The sequence below is a fragment of the Oncorhynchus mykiss genome, chromosome 25 (assembly GCF_057628025.1).
Source record: "Oncorhynchus mykiss isolate SJ-2025 chromosome 25, ASM5762802v1, whole genome shotgun sequence".
NCBI classification, from domain to species: domain Eukaryota; kingdom Metazoa; phylum Chordata; class Actinopteri; order Salmoniformes; family Salmonidae; genus Oncorhynchus; species Oncorhynchus mykiss.
Genome location: NC_143046.1, coordinates 47,906,405 through 47,924,774, shown reverse-complemented (window position 1 = coordinate 47,924,774; position 18,370 = coordinate 47,906,405). Strand labels below are relative to the sequence as shown.

Here is an 18,370-nt window from a genome sequence, read left to right as displayed (position 1 = left end):
GTGTAGACCAGTGACACAATCTCAATCTAATCCCTTTTAAAAGCAGGTTGTAACACAAATAAAATGTGGAAATAGTCAAGGGGTGTGAATAGTTTCTGGGGAGAATGACTGTCCCCTTTACTTGAAGCATGGATAGGGTTCAAGGTTGATCGCGGTAATGCAGGCATTGTCAGCAGAAAATAGGATCCCCCATTATAGTGAATGGAAAAATGTAAAGCTTCATGTTTAATCTTTGTGTAAAAAATGTATATACACTACCGTTCAAAAGTTTGAGGTCACTTAGAAATATCCTTGTTTTCCATGAAAACATAAATGAAATTAGTTGAAAGATGAATAGGAAAGTGTCAAGATGTTGACAAGGTTATAAATAATGATTTTTAATTTAAATAATAATGTCCTTCAAACTTGCTTTCGTTAAAGAATCCTCCATTTGCAGCAATTACAGCCTCGCAGACCTTTGGCAATCAAGTCTAGGAAATCTGAAGAAATTTCACCCCATTCTTCCTGAAGCACCTCCCACAAGTTGGATTGGCTTGATGGGCACTTCTTACATACCATACGGTCAAGCTGATCCCACAACAGCTCAACAGGGTTGAGATCCGGTGACTGTGCTGGCCACGCCATTATAGACAGAATACCAGCTGACTACTTCTTCCCTAAATACTTATTGCATAGTTTGGAGCTGTGCTTTGGGTCATTGTCCTGTTGTAGGAGGAAATTGGCTCCAATTAAGCACTGCCCACAGGTTATGGCATGGCGTTGCAAAATGGAGTGACAGCCATCCTTCTTCAAGATCACTTTTAACCTGTACAAATCTCCCACTTTACCACCACCAAAGCACCATCACATCACATTGCCTCCACCATCTTTTCATTTTTTCTGCCTCACGAATGTTGTTCTTTGTGATCCAAACACCTCAAACTTAGATTCGTCTGTCCATAACACTTTTTTCCAATCTTCCTCTGTCCAGTGTCTGTGTTCTTTCGCCCATCTTAATCTATTATTTTTATTGGCCAGTCTGAAATATGGCCTTTTCTTTACAACTCTGACTAAAAGGCCAGCATCCCAGAGTCGCCTCTTCACTGTCGACGTTGAGACTAGTGTTTTGCGGGTACTAAACTCAGCAAAAAAAGAAACATCACTTATTCAGGACCCTGTCTTTCAAAAATAATTTGTAAAAATCCAAATAACTTTACAGATCTTCATTGTAAAAGGTTTAAACACTGTTTCCCATGCTTGTTCAATGAACCATTCACAATTAATGAACATGCACATGTGGAACGGTAGTTAATACACTAACAGCTTAAAGACGCTAAGCAATTATGGTCACAGTTATGAAAACTTAGGACACTAAAGAGACCTTTCTACTGACTCTGAAAAATACCAAAAGAAAGATGCACGGGGTCCCTGCTCATCTGCGTGTCTGAGGAATGCTTACAAGGAGGCATGAGGACTGCAGATGTGGCCAGTCCGTACTGTGAGACGCCTAAGACAGCGCTACAGGGAGACAGGACGGACAGCTGATCGTCCTCACAGGGGCAGACATGTGACAACACCTGCACAGGATCGGTACATCTGAACAGCACACCTGCGGGACAGGTACAGGATGGCAACAACAACTGCCCGAGCTACATTAGGAACGCACAATCCCTCCATCAGTGCTCAGACTGTCTGCAATAGGCTGAGAGAGGCTGGACTGAGAGCTTGTAGGCCTGTTGTAAAGGCAGGTCCTCACCAGACATCACCGGCAACAACGTCGCCTATGGGCACAAACTCACCGTCGCTGGACCAGACAGGACTGGCAAAAAGTGCTCTTCACTGACGAGTCAAGGTGGTGGAGGGTCCGTCATGGTCTGGGGCAGTGTGTCACAGCATCATCGGACTGAGCTTGTTGTCATTGCAGGCAATGTCAACGCTGTGTGTTACAAGGAGTGTGGTACCTTTCCAGCAGGCTCATCCTGACATGACACTGCAGCATGACAATGCCACCAGCCATACTGCTTGTTCTGTGTGTGACTTCCTGAAAGTGTGTGATTTCCTGCAAGACAAGAATGTCAGTGTTCTGCCATGGCCAGCGAAGAGGTCGGATCTCAATCCCATTGAGCACATCTGGGACCTGTTGGATCGGAGGGTGAGGGCTAGAGCCATCTCCCCCAGAAATGTCTGGGAACTTGCAGGTGCCTTGGTGGAAGAGTGGGGTAACATCTCACAGCAAGAACTGTCAAATCTGGTGCAGTCCATGAGGAGGAGATGAACAGCAGTACTTAATGCAGTGAGTGGTCACACCAGATACTGACTGTTATTTTTTATTTGGACCCCCCCCTTTTGTTCAGGGACAAAATATAAAATTTCTGTTAGTCACATGTCTGTGGAACTTGTTCAGTTTATGACTCTTGTTGTCTCTCTCTCGTCTCTTGTTGTGTTCATACAAATACAGTGCCTTGAGAAAGTATTCGGCCCCCTTGAACTTTGCGACCTTTTGCCACATTTCAGGCTTCAAACATATAGATATAAAACTGTATTTTTTTGTGAAGAATCAACAACAAGTGGGACACAATCATGAAGTGTAACGACATTTATTGGATATTTCAAACTTTTTTAACAAATCAAAAACTGAAAAATTGGGCGTGCAAAATTATTCAGCCCCTTTACTTTCAGTGCAGCAAACTCTCTCCAGAAGTTCAGTGAGGATCTCTGAATGATCCAATGTTGACCTAAATGACTAATGATGATAAATACAATCCACCTGTGTGTAATCAAGTCTCCGTATAAATGCACCTGCACTGTGATAGTCTCAGAGGTCCGTTAAAAGCGCAGAGAGCATCATGAAGAACAAGGAACACACCAGGCAGGTCCGAGATACTGTTGTGAAGAAGTTTAAAGACGGATTTGGATACAAAAATATTTCCCAAGCTTTAAACATCCCAAGGAGCACTGTGCAAGCGATACTATTGAAATGGAAGGAGTATCAGACCACTGCAAATCTACCAAGACCTGGCCGTCCCTCTAAACTTTCAGCTCATACAAGGAGAAGACTGATCAGAGATGCAGCCAAGAGGCCCATGATCACTCTGGATGAACTGCAGAGATCTACAGCTGAGGTGGGAGACTCTGTCCATAGGACAACAATCAGTCGTATATTGCACAAATCTGGCCTTTATGGAAGAGTGGCAAGAAGAAAGCCATTTCTTAAAGATATCCATAAAAAGTGTTGTTTAAAGTTTGCCACAAGCCACCTGGGAGACACACCAAACATGTGGAAGAAGGTGCTCTGGTCAGATGAAACCAAAATTGAACTTTTTGGCAACAATGCAAAACGTTATGTTTGGCGTAAAAGCAACACAGCTGAACACACCATCCCCACTGTCAAACATGGTGGTGGCAGCATCATGGTTTGGGCCTGCTTTTCTTCAGCAGGGACAGGGAAGATGGTTAAAATTGATGGGAAGATGGATGGAGCCAAATACAGGACCATTCTGGAAGAAAACCTGATGGAGTCTGCAAAAGACCTGAGACTGGGACGGAGATTTGTCTTCCAACAAGACAATGATCCAAAACATAAAGCAAAATCTACAATGGAATGGTTCAAAAATAAACATATCCAGGTGTTAGAATGGCCAAGTCAAAGTCCAGACCTGAATCCAATCGAGAATCTGTGGAAAGAACTGAAAACTGCTGTTCACAAATACTCTCCATCCAACCTCACTGAGCTCGAGCTGTTTTGCAAGGAGGAATGGGAAAAAATGTCAGTCTCTCGATGTGCAAAACTGATAGAGACATACCCCAAGCGACTTACAGCTGTAATCGCAGCAAAAGGTGGCGCTACAAAGTATTAACTTAAGGGGGCTGAATAATTTTGCACGCCCAATTTTTCAGTTTTTGATTTGTTAAAAAAGTTTGAATTATCCAATAAATGTCGTTCCACTTCATGATTGTGTCCCACTTGTTGTTGATTCTTCACAAAAAAATACAGTTTTATATCTTTATGTTTGAAGCCTGAAATGTGGCAAAAGGTCGCAAAGTTCAAGGGGGCCGAATACTTTCGCAAGGCACTGTATTTACACATGTTAAGTTTGCTGAAAATAAACACAGTTGACAGTGAGAGGACGTTTCTTTTTTTGCTGAGTTTATTTCGCTGCCAGTTGAGGACTTGTGAGGCGACTGTTTCTCAAACTAGACACTAATGTACTTGCCCCCTTGCTCAGTTGTGCACCGGGGCCTTCCACTCCACTTTCTATTCTGGTTAGAGCCCGTTTGCGCTGTTCTGTGAAGGGAGTAGTACACAGCGTTGTACAAGATCTTCAGTTTCTTGGCAATTTCTCACATGAAATACCCTTCATTTCTCAGAACAAGAATAGACTGACGAGTTTCAGAAGAAAGGTGTTTGTTTCTGGCCATGTTGAGCCTGTAATCAAACCCACAAATGCTGATGCTCCAGATACTCAACTAGTCTAAAGAAGGCCAGTTTTATCTTTAATCGGAACAACAGTTTTCAGCTGTGCTAACATAATTGTAAAAGGGTTTTTCTAATGATCAATTGGCCTTTTAAAATTATAAACTTAGATTAGCTATTTATTTTTTTAATTCACCTTTATTTAACCAGGTAGGCCAGTTGAGAACAAATTATCATTTATAACTGCGAACTGGCCAAGATAAAGCAATGCAGTTCGACAAAAACAACACAGTTACACATGGGATAAACAAACGTACAGTCAATAACACAATAGAAAAATCTGTATACAGTGTGTGCAAATGAAATAAGGAGGTAAGGCAATAAATAGGCCAATAGTGGTGAAGATATTATAATTTAGCAATTTACACTAGAGTGATATGTGCAGATGAGGATGTGCAAGCAGAAATACTGGTGTGCAAAAGAATAGGAAAAACAAAAATGAGAATGAGGTAGGTAGTTGGTTGGATGGGCTATTTACAGATGGCTGTGTACAGCTGCAGCAATCAGTAAGCTGCTCTGACAGGTGACGCTTAAAGTTAGTGAGGGAGATATGAGTCTCCAACTTCAGTGATTTTTGCAATTCGTTCCAGTCATTGGCAGCAGACAACTGGAAGGAAAGGCAGCCCAAGGGGGTGTTGGCTTTGGGGATGACCAGTGAAATACACCTGTTGGATAGTGTGCTACTGGTGGGTGTTGCTATGGTGACCAGTGAACTGAGATAAGGCGGAGCTTTACCTAGCAAAGACTTATAGATGACCTGGAGCCAGTGGGTTTGGCGACGAATATGTAGCGAGGACCAGCCAACGAGAAAATACAGGTCTCAGTGGTGGGTAGTATATGGGGCTTTGGTGACAAAACGGATGGCACTGTGATAGCAAATTGGATGCAGTCTGAGTAGAGTGTTGGAGGATATTTTGTAAATGACATCGCCAAAGTCAAGGATCGGAAGGATAGTCAGTTTTACGAGGGTATGTTTGGCAGCATGAGTGAAGGAGGCTTTGTTGTGAAATAGGAAGCCGATTCTAGATTTCATTTCGGATTGGAGATGCTTAATGTGAGTCTGGAAGGGAAGTTTTCAGTCTCTTTTACCAGACACATAGAATATGTGGACAACTACAAACACCTAAGTCAGAACCGTCCAGAGTAGTGATGCTAGACGGGTGGGCGGGTGCGGGCAGTGATCTGTTGAAGAACATGCATTTAGTTTTACTTGCATTTAAGAGCAGTCGGAGGCTAAGGAATGAGTGTTGAATGGCATTGAAGCTCGTCTGGAGGTAAGTTAACACAGTGTCCAAGGCAAAGTCTAGCTTTTTCAAACAGACATTTGCATCCTGTAGCACAAACGCCAAGAAGTTCTGGGACACTGTAAAGTCCATGGAGAATAAGAGCACCTCCTCCCAGCTGCCCACTGCACTGAGGCTAGGAAACACTGTCACCACCGATAAATATACGATAATTGAGAATTTCAATAAGCATTTTTCTACGGCTGGCCATGCAGGATGCAAATTTCTGTTTGAAAAAGCTAGACTTTGCTTTCTTAACTGCCTGTATATTGGTTTCCTAACTTCACTGAAAAGTTGCATATCGCGGGGGAAATTCGATGCTAATGTAGTACGCCACAGGATGTTTTTGTGCTGGTCAAGGGCAGTCAAGTCTGGAGTGAACCAAGGGCTATATCTGTTCTTAGTGCAACATTTTTTGAATGGGGCATGCTTATTTAAGACTGTGAGGAAACCACTTTTAAAGAATAACCAGGCATCCTCTACTGACGGAATGAGGTCAATATCCTTCCTAGCCGGGCCAGGTTGATTAGAAAGGCCTGCTCGCCTAAGTGTTTTAGGGAACGTTTGACAGTGATGAGGGGTGGTCGTTTGACCGCGGACCCATTACGGACGCAGGCAATGAGGCAGTGACCACTGAGATCCTGGTTGAAGACAGCAGAGGTGTATTTAGAGGGTATGTTGGTCAGGATGATTTCTATGAGGGTGCTCGCGTTCACGGATTTAGGGTTGTACCTGGTTCCTTGATAGTTTGTGTGAGATTGAGGGCATCTAGCTTAGATTGTAGGATGGCCGGGGTGTTACGCATATCCCAGTTTAGGTCACCTAACAGGGACTAGTCTCTCAGTCCCTGCCACTGAAAAAAATCCCCACAGCATGATCCTGCCAACACCCTGCTTCACCATAGGGACAGTGCCAGGTTTCCTCCAGATGTGACGCTTGGCATACAGGCCAAAGAGTTCCATCTAGGTTTCATCAGACCAAAGAATCTTGTTTCTCATAGTCAGAGTTCTTTAGGTGCCTTTTGGCAAACTCCAAGCAGGCTGTCATGTGCTTTTTACTAAATACATTTTAGAATAAGGCTGTAACGTAACAAATGTAGAAAAAGTGAAGGGGTCTGAATACTTTCTGAATGCACTGTATATATGGTCATTTTTAGATATACAGGGTAAAGTTGATAATTTTATAATGAAGACAGCAATCACTTTTGCGAGGCACACTGCTAGGACTAGGACTCTTGGAAGATTAGTCCAAATGGGGACTAAAAGAGATCCAAATCAAATCAAACACTGCATGGCCAAAGTGAGAGGAAAATATCATTACGTAAAAACTTCAACACCATTTGATTTTGAGATGGCGGTGAAATCCAAAGTTGTGCTATACACACATAGGCTACGTCATAGCTAATTTGTAAACGGCAAGTATTGATACATTACTAGCTAAAACACAGAATCAAAGTCAGGAAACAAAAAAAAACATAGGCTACATTATCCCCCCTCTAATCTGATAGTGGTGAGTTACCCACCCACACACGCTCAGACAGATCCAGCTCAGAGGCGCAGCTTGAGCTCCATCAGCAGCAGTTTTTCATTTAGAATGGAAAATTGTGTTTATGCAACAAATGTTAGAGCATCAATTCATTCTTTAATCAAACTGAATCACACAGAATAATTTCAAACTAAAAAGTATCATTCCTGAGGTTTGATTTGAATAGGGCAATCTATAAGCACAGACAAATGATTTCGAGGATCTGAAAGGATTAGGTATGGAGGAATGGTCTAAGATCCCTACCAATGTGTTCTCCAACTCTTAAAACATTTTCGAAAAAAGCTCAGGGTTTCAAAAATGTTGACCACTATCTTTTTTAAATGTTTGTTTTATATTACTTGTGAAACAAAATATATTTCTCTGAGCAATTGTATTAGTATAACCCCATTTGTTTTGCATATAATATAGCTCATTATTTGAATTATTTATTTTACAGTCATTTTTGCTCATCTTTATCAATGGTGTCAATAATTTCAGACCCCGCTGCCTTCAGAGAGTATTCACACCCCTGGACTTTTTCCCATATTTTGTTGTGTTATAGCCTGAATTTAAAAAAATAAAAATAGATTTTGTGTCACTGGCCTACACACCCCATAACATCAAAGTGTAATTATGTTTTTCAAAATTTTTACAAATTCATAGAAACATTTAAGCTGAAATGTCTTAAGTCAATAAGTATTCAACCCCTTTGTTATAGCAAGCCTAAATAAGTTCAGAAGTAAATATTTGCTTAACAAATCGCATAAGTTGCATGACTCATTCCGTGTTCAATAATAGTGGTTAACATGATTTTTTAATAACTACCCCATCTCTGTACCCCACACACAATTATCTGTAAGGTCCCGCAATCGAGTAGTGAATTTCAAGCACAGATTCAAGCACAAAGACCAGGGAGGTTTTTCAAAGCCTCGCAAAGAAGGGCACGACTGGTAGATGTGTAAAACACAGATCCTGAATATCCCTTTGGGCATGGCAAAGTTATTAATTAGGCTTTGGCTGCACCCAGCCACTACAAAGATACAGGCATCCTTATTAACTCAGTTGCCAGAGAGAATAAATTGGCAAACACATCACTGAGTACCACTCTTCAAGTATGGTGGTGGCTGCATCATGTTATGGGTTTGCTTGTCATCGGCTAAGACTAGGGATACTTCTTGGTCCTACTTGAGACATCTGCGTCTCAAGTAGGCACCTGGAAATGCAAATGCGCTACGCTAAATGCTAAATGTACTCGTTAAAACTCAAACGTTCATTAAAATAGACATGTAGGGTATTGAATTAAAGCTACACTCGTTGTGAATCTAGCCAACAAGTCAGATTTTTGAAATGCTTTTCGGCGAAAGCATGAGAAGCTATTATCTGATAGCATGCACCCCCCAAAATACCAGCACGACACGTAAACAACAGATTTTGCGGTAGCCGGCGCTACCCAAAACGCAGAAATAAAATATAAAACCTTCATTACCTTTGATGATATTCTTTGTTGGCACTCCTATATGTCCCATAAACATCACAAATTGGTCTTTTTCCCGATTAAATCCGTCCATGAATGCCCAAAATATCCATTTGTATGGCCTGTCTGCATCACGAAAAAAGCTCTCTTCCAACACACAACGTCATGTTTAAAAATGATATAAGTTGCCTATATTCTTTGACAAAAAACTTCAACCTACTTTTATAACCCAACTTTAGGTATTTGTAAACGTTAATAAGCGATCAAATTGATCACTGGGCGATCTGTATTCAATAGCAGCTACAAAAGAAAACAGTGTCCATTTTTCAATCTTCCAAAATCGATTGAGGTAGGCTGGATGGAATCAATGATCTTTTCGTAATGTCTCAATGGATTTTTGTCAATGAAAATAACGTTTTTGGCATCCGTCTCCATATTAAATTTGGTTTCCTTTAAATAATCCATGAAAGGGGCGCATGGATACTTTTTTCAGATTTCAGTGAGCAGTTTTTCTTGCGCTTTTCGATGAAACACACGCTCTGTTATAGTCACAGCCGTGATTTAACCAGTTTTAGAAACGTCAGAGTGTTTTCTCTCCACACATACTAATCATATGCATATACTATATTCCTGGCATGAGTAGCAGGACGCTGAAAAGTTGCGCGATTTTTAACAGAATGTTCGAAAAAGGAGGGGGTAGGATAAAGAGGTTAAACAATTTTTCTTAAATAAATGGAATACGCACAGGCAAAAAAATAGAGGAAAACCTGATTCAGTCTGCTTTCCAACATACACTGGAGACAAATTCACATTTCAACAGGACAATAACCTAAAACATAAGGCCAAATATACACTGGAGTTGCTTACTAAGATGACATTGAATGTTCCTGAGTGGCCTAGTTACAGTTTTGAATGAAATCAGCTTGAAAATCTATGGCAAGTCTTGAAATTGGCTGACTAGCAATGATCAAGAAGCAACTTGACAGGGCTTGAATAATTTTTAAAACAATATTGGCCAAATATTGTACACTCTAGGTGTGCAAAGCTCTTAAAGACTTGCCCAAAAGGACTTACAGCTGTAATCACCACCAAAGGTGCTTCTGCAAAGTACTAACTTAGAAATACCTTTGTAAATGTGATATTTATGCATTTAATTTTCCAAAAATGTGAAAAAATGTCTAAAAACATGTTTTCACTTCGTCATAAATGGGGTATTGTGTGAAGAAGGGTGACAAAAATATATGTTTAATCCATTTTGAATTGAGGCTGTAACACAATACAATGCGGAATAAATCCAGGGGTATTAATACTTTCTGAAAGCACTGTATGCATGTATGGGGTAACGGCATGAACAAACAGGACACGGTTCAATACCAATCAGATACTTATTGTCTATCTACCTAGCTACAAAATCAACAACTTTTACAGTTGCTAGTATTTAATCCCTGCTTGCAAACCCAATTTGATAAAGATTAAACGTTTAATAATTAATTGATTGGTTAAGTGACTGATTTGTTAGTTGGTTGATTGGTTAAGTGGCTGATTGGTTGACTGATTAAATTATGTATTAGTTAATTTGTTGATGGGACTAAATGACTGATTGAGGACGGTCCAGTACCTTGGACTCGAGGTAGACGTTGGCAGAGGACATCTTGGCGATCTTGAAAATGCACACGGCCAGCGAGACGGCGCAGAGTACGAAGAGACTGTCATTGACCAGCACCCGGGCCAGCACCACCTGCCTCACCTCTGCCTCGCCCACGTCGCCCCCAATGCCACCCTGCACCAGCATGGCGCATGTTAGGTTCACCACAAGGAAGAAAAGGCTGGAAAAGGTGAACGCCAGGCGAATGGGCACCCTGTGCAAAAAAACACACAATTATAGGTGGTACGACAAAATATTTAATTGTTGTACTGGTAAGACTTCCCTGTAGCATTGTTTCCTGATCATAGATTTGTTAGTGTCACACCAAAGAGTTCAAAATATCTGACCCATATTACCGGGGAAATCTTTTTTTTTTTTTTCATCCTGTCGTGGGTCATAAAACTACATGCAAGGCGCATTTGTTTTACAACTTGTTTAGTCATGTTTGTTTTCCTGATTAGCTAGCTTGCTAACAACATCAGTATATCCAAACACTTGGAGGGACAGAAATCAAGGAAGGGATAACTTCAGGAGAGATGTATTTTTTACTCTATTATTTACTTATTTATTTTACCTTTATTTAACGAGGTAAGTCAGTTAAGAACAAATTCTTATTTTCAACAATGGCCTAGGAACGGTGGGTTAACTGCCTTCTTCAGTCTTGCATGTCGTCATCAAACATGGCGCTCTTATAGACAGTGTACATTTTTCAATGCAACACACCTCAATATAAAAATAGTGCTTTTAGATAATGTAGAAACCTAATATTCCACAAATTACTTTTTAATTTCAATGACAGGTATTTATTTGTACCAACATTTTAGCTTTTTATAATAAGCTAATGTATTGACAGGGTTACACATATGAGTTTCTAGGGTACAGCATGTGCTTTAGAAGTAGCTACAATTAATACAGGCTGTATTTCAATCGATTTTGGGAGCACCAGCGCTATCAATTAATGTTTTTTATTTAGAGCCCTTTACACACAACATTACAATAATTCTACACAACAATAAATTGACCATAAGCTTGAAACACCCCAAACCCATCCTACTGCATTGGCTCACTCAATCTTCACAGTTCCCCCTCTCTCTTTATCCCCTAACTCTTCTCCACTCTTCCTTTAGACCCTCCCCCCTTGCAGGATGTGTGAGTGTATTTGTGTATTAGTGTGTGTATTAGTGTGGGTGTGTGTGCCGTCGAGTGAGTGAGTGAGTGAGGCGGGGGATTGCAGAGTACCGGGATGGAAAGGGGGGGAGGAGTTTGTGTGGTGGATTTGGGGATTTGAGCTCACAGCTTTTCACTCCGCATCAGACATTAAATCAGCTGATCAAAGTGCTTATTAGTCCAGAAATTTGGACCCCACCTTCCCCGTCCACATCAAAAAGCCCAGGGTGGAGACAGCTTAGACGAAGCTCAGGGGGCATAATTAGATTTCATCAAGGTTATCGTGCACTCTGTTACAATGTATCTACAATAATACCCTTCAGTCATACAGTAGAAGCCAGAGTCACAGATACTGTACACACAGAGCTTGGCCAACTTGGTTTTGTATCTAGGGCTTGGAGTATCTGAACGAGAGCCATGTTGGCACCAAAGGTTAGAAAGATCCCATTCTAGTAAGAATGTATTAGAATGTTATGTTAGTCCCATAGAGTGATTTGCAATTGGCAGAAACGGTAGCAACTGCAATGCATCTACCTTTTTTCAATTTTAGTAACAGATTTTGGGAAGTTTCGAGGGGGTTTGACAAGGTCCCACATAAGACTTAACTGTTGTGTGTCGCTTCAAACAACCATTGCATTTCAACTCTAATTTCTTTTTCACCAAAAAACATCCCTTCTATTACACCAGCTTTGATTTGGGTTATTGGAGATTTGATGCCCTCCTGCCCTACATCCTCTCCCCTTCTTTGTCCCTCGACCCACCCCACCCATCAAAAACACAGTTAGACTAACCCAGATACTTACCTGTATTTGTTAAGCTCCGGAGAATATTTCGCATTGGCTTTAAACATTATCTGGGGAGACAGAATGGGAGGGGGGAGGGACACATTGTTATTGACTGGCCGATATGTGGTGGAAGCAGTCTGACTCAAAATGGCTACCAATGTGAATCACAAAGATGGATTCCGGGCTGGTGGGCTCAATGACTCTGTATATATGAATGGACAAAGCCATCGATCACGTGACACCATTTGTTCCTATGTGAAAACTCAATAGTGCATTTGAAGGCCAGGAAGTTTCTTAAGATGGCCTGGGAGATTTATGTAGACATAACATGCTCAGTTTGAGCTAGCTCAGTGCTGCCCCCGTTCATTGAGTGTCTCAAGGTGAAGGCCAAATGGGTACTGCAGGCTGCCATTAGCAACTAAATTACCCCCAATAACTTTTTCTGTGTGCAATTTTTAAATATGTTCAAGGACATACAACTGGTGTAATATAAGTAATTATTGGTACCATGACTGTCTTCCAAATTTGAGGGATCCTGTTTTCTGCAAACAATCCCTGCAGTACTGCGGTCGGCCTTGAACTTCGTGGCTTCAATGAGAAGGGGCAGTCGTTGTCCCCTAAGTGGGGTGCACACTTTGGTTGTGTACGAAAGGGGGTAAAATATTAAGCGGTGTATACATGCAATCTGTATCAGGTCTTCAAAGGACTTTTCACACTACTGAGTCGAACAGAGCTGAGTCCAACCAAGCTGTACTGAGCCGGCCTGATTACGCATTGATCGTGGTTGCTGGTTGCTGACAATGTGAAAAGAAAATATCCGAACCAATTCAGTTTGGGATGGCACAATAGTGTAAAAAGGGTCTAATTCTGTGGACAAAGAAGACCAACTGTTCGGCAACATCTGCGGACCAACTGTCTGGATGTCGGGGGACGCTGGCACCGATGGGGTTAAGGTCTCTGCTGACAAAGCCTTGGCAGTCTGCCACAGAGGCTTGATGAAAAATGACCAGTCAGCGTCTATAAGCAAGGTTGTGCCCAGATAGACCTCAAATCTGGGCTAAATCTTTGGGGCTGGCTGGAAGCCAGATGAAGAGTGGGGGATCAGCGGGGGATACAGACTCTCCTCTTCCCCCACCCCTGAACCGCTGTGTCCCTTCCCTTCTTTCTAATCCTTATTGATGAAGCAGTCCCTGAGCAAAAGGAGTGGGAGCACAGACAGAGCCATCATAGGGCCTACACACATCATTATACACAGCAGTTTCCACACCATGAGGATAAGTTGTCATCAGTAACTCTAATAGAGACAGAGAGAGACGCAGAGAGAGAGAGACAGAGAGAGACGCAGAGAGAGAGAGACAGAGAGAGACGCAGAGAGAGCGAGAGAGAGAGAGAGACGCAGAGAGAGAGAGACACGCAGAGAGAGAGAGACACGCAGAGAGAGAGACACGCAGAGAGAGAGACACGCAGAGAGAGAGAGACGCAGAGAGAGAGAGACGCAGAGAGAGAGAGACACGCAGAGAGAGAGAGAGAGACGCAGAGAGAGAGAGACGCAAAGAGAGAGAGAGACACGCAGAGAGAGAGAGACGCAGAGAGAGAGAGACGCAGAGAGAGAGAGACGCAGAGAGAGAGAGACGCAGAGAGAGAGAGACGCAGAGAGAGAGAGACGCAGAGAGAGAGAGACGCAGAGAGAGAGACGCAGAGAGAGAGAGAGACTTGCATGACAAGTAATTTTTCCAACAATTGTTTACAGACAGATTATTTCACTAATAATTCACTGCATCACAATTCCAGTGGGTCAGAAGTTTACATACACTAAATTGACTGTGCCTTTAAACAGCTTGGAAAATTTCTGAAAATGAAACCATGGCTTTAGAAGCTTCTGATAGACTAATTGACATCATTTGAGTCAATTGGAGGTCTACCTGTGGATGTATTTCAAGGCCTACCTTCAAACTCAGTGCCTCTTTGCTTGACATCATGGGCAAATCAAAAGATAGCACTTTTTGGTCTGGTCTGATGAAACAAAAATACAACTGTTTGGCCATAATGACCAAATCAAATAAAAGTTTATTTGTCATGTGCGCCGAATACAACAGGTGAAATGCTTACTTACAGGCTCTAACCAATAGTGCAAAAAAGGTATAAGGTGAACAATAGGTAGGTAAAAAAATAAAACAACAGTAAAAAGACTAAATACAGTAGCGAGGCTACATACAGACACCGGTTAGTCAGGCTGATTGAGGTAGTATGTACATGTAGATATGGTTAAAGTGACTATGCATATATGATGAACAGAGAGGGGAGGCACACAATGCAAATAGTCCGGGTAGCCATTTGATTACCATCCCAACCGTGAAGCACAGGGGTGGCAGCATCATGTTGTGGGGCTGCTTTGCTGCAAGAGACTGGTGCACTTCACAAAATAGATGGCATCATGAGGTAGGAAAATTATGTGGATATATTGAAGCAACATCTCAAGACATCAGTCAGGAAGTTAAAGCTTGGTTGCAAATGGGTCTTCCAAATGGACAATGACCCCAAGCATACTTCCAAAGTTGTGGAAAAATGGCTTAAGGACAACAAAGTCAACGTATTGGAGTGGCCATCACAAAGCCCTGACCTCAATCCTATAGAAAATGAGTGGGCAGAACTGAAAAAGCGTGTGTGAGCATGGAGGCCTTACAAACCTGACTCAGTTACACCAGCTCAGTCAGGAGGAATAGGCCAAAATTCACCAAACTTATTATGAGAAGCTTGTGGAAGGCTACCTGAAACATTTGACCCAAGTTAAACAATTTGAAGGCAATGCTACCAAATACTAATTGAGTGTATGTAAACTTCTGACCCACTGGGAATGTAATGAAATAAATAAAAGCTGAAATAAATCACTCTCTCTACTATTATTCTGACATTTCACATTCTTAAAATGAAGTGGTGATCCTAACAGACCTAAGGACAGGGAATTTTTTACTAGGATTAAATGTTTTTTTTATTTTAAATTTTATTTAACCTTTATTTAACCAGGTAGGCTAGTTGAGAACAAGTTCTCATTTGCAACTGCGACCTGGCCAAGATAAAGCATAGCAGTGTGAACAGACAACACAGAGTTACACATGGAGTAAACAATTAACAAGTCAATAACACAGTAGAAAAAAAGAGAGTCTATATACATTGTGTGCAAAAGGCATGAGTTAGGCTAATAATTACAATTTTGCAGATTAACACTGGAGTAATAAATGATCAGATGGTCATGTACAGGTAGAGATATTGGTGTGCAAAAGAGCAGAAAAGTAAATAAATATAAACAGTATGGGGATGAGGTAGGTAAAATTGGGTGGGCTATTTACCGATAGACTATGTACAGCTGCAGCGATCGGTTAGCTGCTCAGATAGCAGATGTTTGAAGTTGGTGAGGGAGATAAGTCTCCAACTTCAGCGATTTTTGCAATTTGTCAAATGTCAGGAATTGTGAAAAACTGAGTTTAAATGTATTTGGCTAAGGTGTATGTAAACTTCCGACAACTATACGTGTCTGAGATGGTTAGTAATGATGTGGGGGCTTTGAATTGGCAAAACGGGTGGGGTTATATCCTGCCTGGTTGGACCTGTCCGGGGGTATCGTCGGACGGGGCCACAGTGTCTCCCGACCCCTCCTGTCTCAGCCTCCAGTATTTATGCTGCAACAGTTTGTGTGTCGGGGGCTAGGATCAGTCTGTCATATCTGGAGTTTTTCTCCTGTCTTATCCGGTGTCCTATGTGAATATAAGTATGCTCCCTCTAACGCTCTCTCTTTCCCTCTTCTCTCAGAGGACCTGAGCCCTAGGACCATGCCTCCGGACTACCTGGCCCGATGACTCCTTGCTGTCCCCAGTCCACCTGGTTGTGCTGCTGCTCCAGTTTCTACTGTTCTGCCTGTGGCTATGGAACCCTGACCTGTTCACCGGACGTGCTACCTTGTCCCGGACCTGCTGTTTTCGACTCGCTCTACCACACTTGCTTCTACATCTGCATTGCTTGCTGTTTGGATTTTTAGGCTGGGTTTCTGTATAGCATTTCGGCTGATGTAAAAAGGGCTTTATAAATACATTTGATTGATTGATAGATAACATGTGCCATGGGTCGTCCTTGTCATTGAGGCTGTGGACAGCTGAGTGAAAGCCTTGGTCCCTTGTGCTGGTCCCTTGAGTGAATCAACAGCCATCTCTCATCTAGAATCATGGCAGGCCACACACACAGGGCTTCAATATTCACACAAACACACCACACAAATATATACACACACCACCTGCTCTGTGTGAGCTTCTGTATCCACCACACTGGAAGTGTAAAACAAACAAAAGGCACATGCAGGCTCTCCCTTAACAACACTCCATTTGCATCTGATTGCTATTCCCCGCACTACTTGTTGACAGCTTCACAAGCACTCAGCTCTTGTCATTGTGTTTTCGTTTGTGTTTCTCTTGATAGTAATCTCCATGCAAGGGACAATGATTTGAATTAGAATCTACAAATTGACTCTTAAAATGTGGGTTGGACACACATTTATACACTGCTCAAAAAAATAAAGGGAACACTTAAACAACACAATGTAACTCCAAGTCAATCACACTTCTGTGAAATCAAACTGTCCACTTAGGAAGCAACACTGATTGACAATAAATTTCACATGCTGTTGTGCAAATGGATAGACAACAGGTGGAAATTATAGGCAATTAGCAAGACACCCCCAATAAAGGAGTGGTTCTGCAGGTGGTGACCACAGACCACTTCTCAGTTCCTATGCTTCCTGGCTGATGTTTTGGTCACTTTTTCAAGAAATTATGAAGTAGTTTGATATCAAACTAAACTGTTTATATATTTTCCTGTGATGAAGACATGGATGTCGCATGATATGCAGGGGTATGCAAACGTGTTCAACTTTAATGTTTTTGCATTCAGGTCCAAAAATAACCTCTACAATGGGCAAATATGTAGGGAATGTTTCGTTCAAATCAAAAGGGGTGCTGACAGAAAGTGATTGAATTCAAATGGATTTACCCGGCACTGAAATCTAAACATCACCTGATGCTGACAGTTGTTTACTGGAGGGCATAGTTAGATGTTTATGCGACTGAGTCTAAATGTGGTCTGATAGACATACTTTGGAAACGACCAGGTTCAGAGTTTAATGAGCATGCAGTGTGTGTGTGTGTGTGTGTTTCTGCAATGTTGAACGGTTCAGAGAATATGTACCAGTTTGTGTGTCTATGCGTGCATCTGAACGTTCCTCTTAGTGTGTGTATGTCAGTTAGTGTCAATGTGTTGAGGGGGTTGGGGGAAGGATTAACACCCGTGTAGTGGAATGAATGTCAGAAAATCTCTTGGTTTCCCAGCCTCTCCAGCCAGCCAGAGCCAACCATGCAGAAAGCCTAGTTGCTAATCTGATTGCAGACTAAGACTGGACTGTGCCAGACAGAGAGAGGGCTAAAGTAGAGGAGGCAGGCCAGGCGACAGAGCTGAGACAGGAGGATTAATAATTATTGCTTTTCTCATGTTTATATAAGCCTGGATGCCAGCTAGCTCGGAATCCTAACTGAAAATGGTTAATTATTCAATTTTGAGAGTGAAACAATTGCAAAAACAGAGCAATAATGTGTTTGTATTTCAGGGAAGAGCCAGACTGATACTAAATTCTAAGACTCCTAGGCTAGGACTACTCATCTACACAACTGGGTATTGGTTTGTTGCAGTAGACATTGTCTGTCTAACACTACATTCATTGAGGTGTCAATACATTCAGCAGTAACCTGATTTCTAGCATAGGTGGTCGGCTTTTTTACAATCAGAACTGAAACATGCTGCAAATAGATCATCGCTAAGCTACTAGAATGGTAGTGAGAAATATAACTTAAATGGGGTCATAAAAGGACTGGGTGGGCATTGCGGTCAGGACTAGCAATCCCATGACAAGCTCACTCTTGAAAAATATGTTTTATCTCAACTGGGCTAACTCAGATAAACAGAGAAAACTATATTAAACAGAGGTCAGGGAGAGAGACG

At 41.8% G+C, this 18,370-nt stretch overlaps 1 protein-coding gene across 4 annotated transcripts in view; it reads right to left on the bottom strand.

The window, feature by feature from the left end:
* Positions 1-18,370, bottom strand: part of LOC110505224 (G protein-coupled receptor 137Ba) — a 61,460-nt gene that overhangs the window by 21,518 nt on the left and 21,572 nt on the right. For all 4 annotated transcript variants that reach the window (XM_021584312.3, XM_021584313.3, XM_021584314.3 and 1 more), the window contains exons 2-3: positions 12,350-12,399; positions 10,353-10,593 (exon numbers count right to left, since the gene is read on the bottom strand). In XM_021584312.3, the coding sequence (XP_021439987.2) occupies positions 10,353-10,593; positions 12,350-12,399 (291 nt within the window). The remainder of the gene's footprint in view (positions 1-10,352; positions 10,594-12,349; positions 12,400-18,370) is intronic.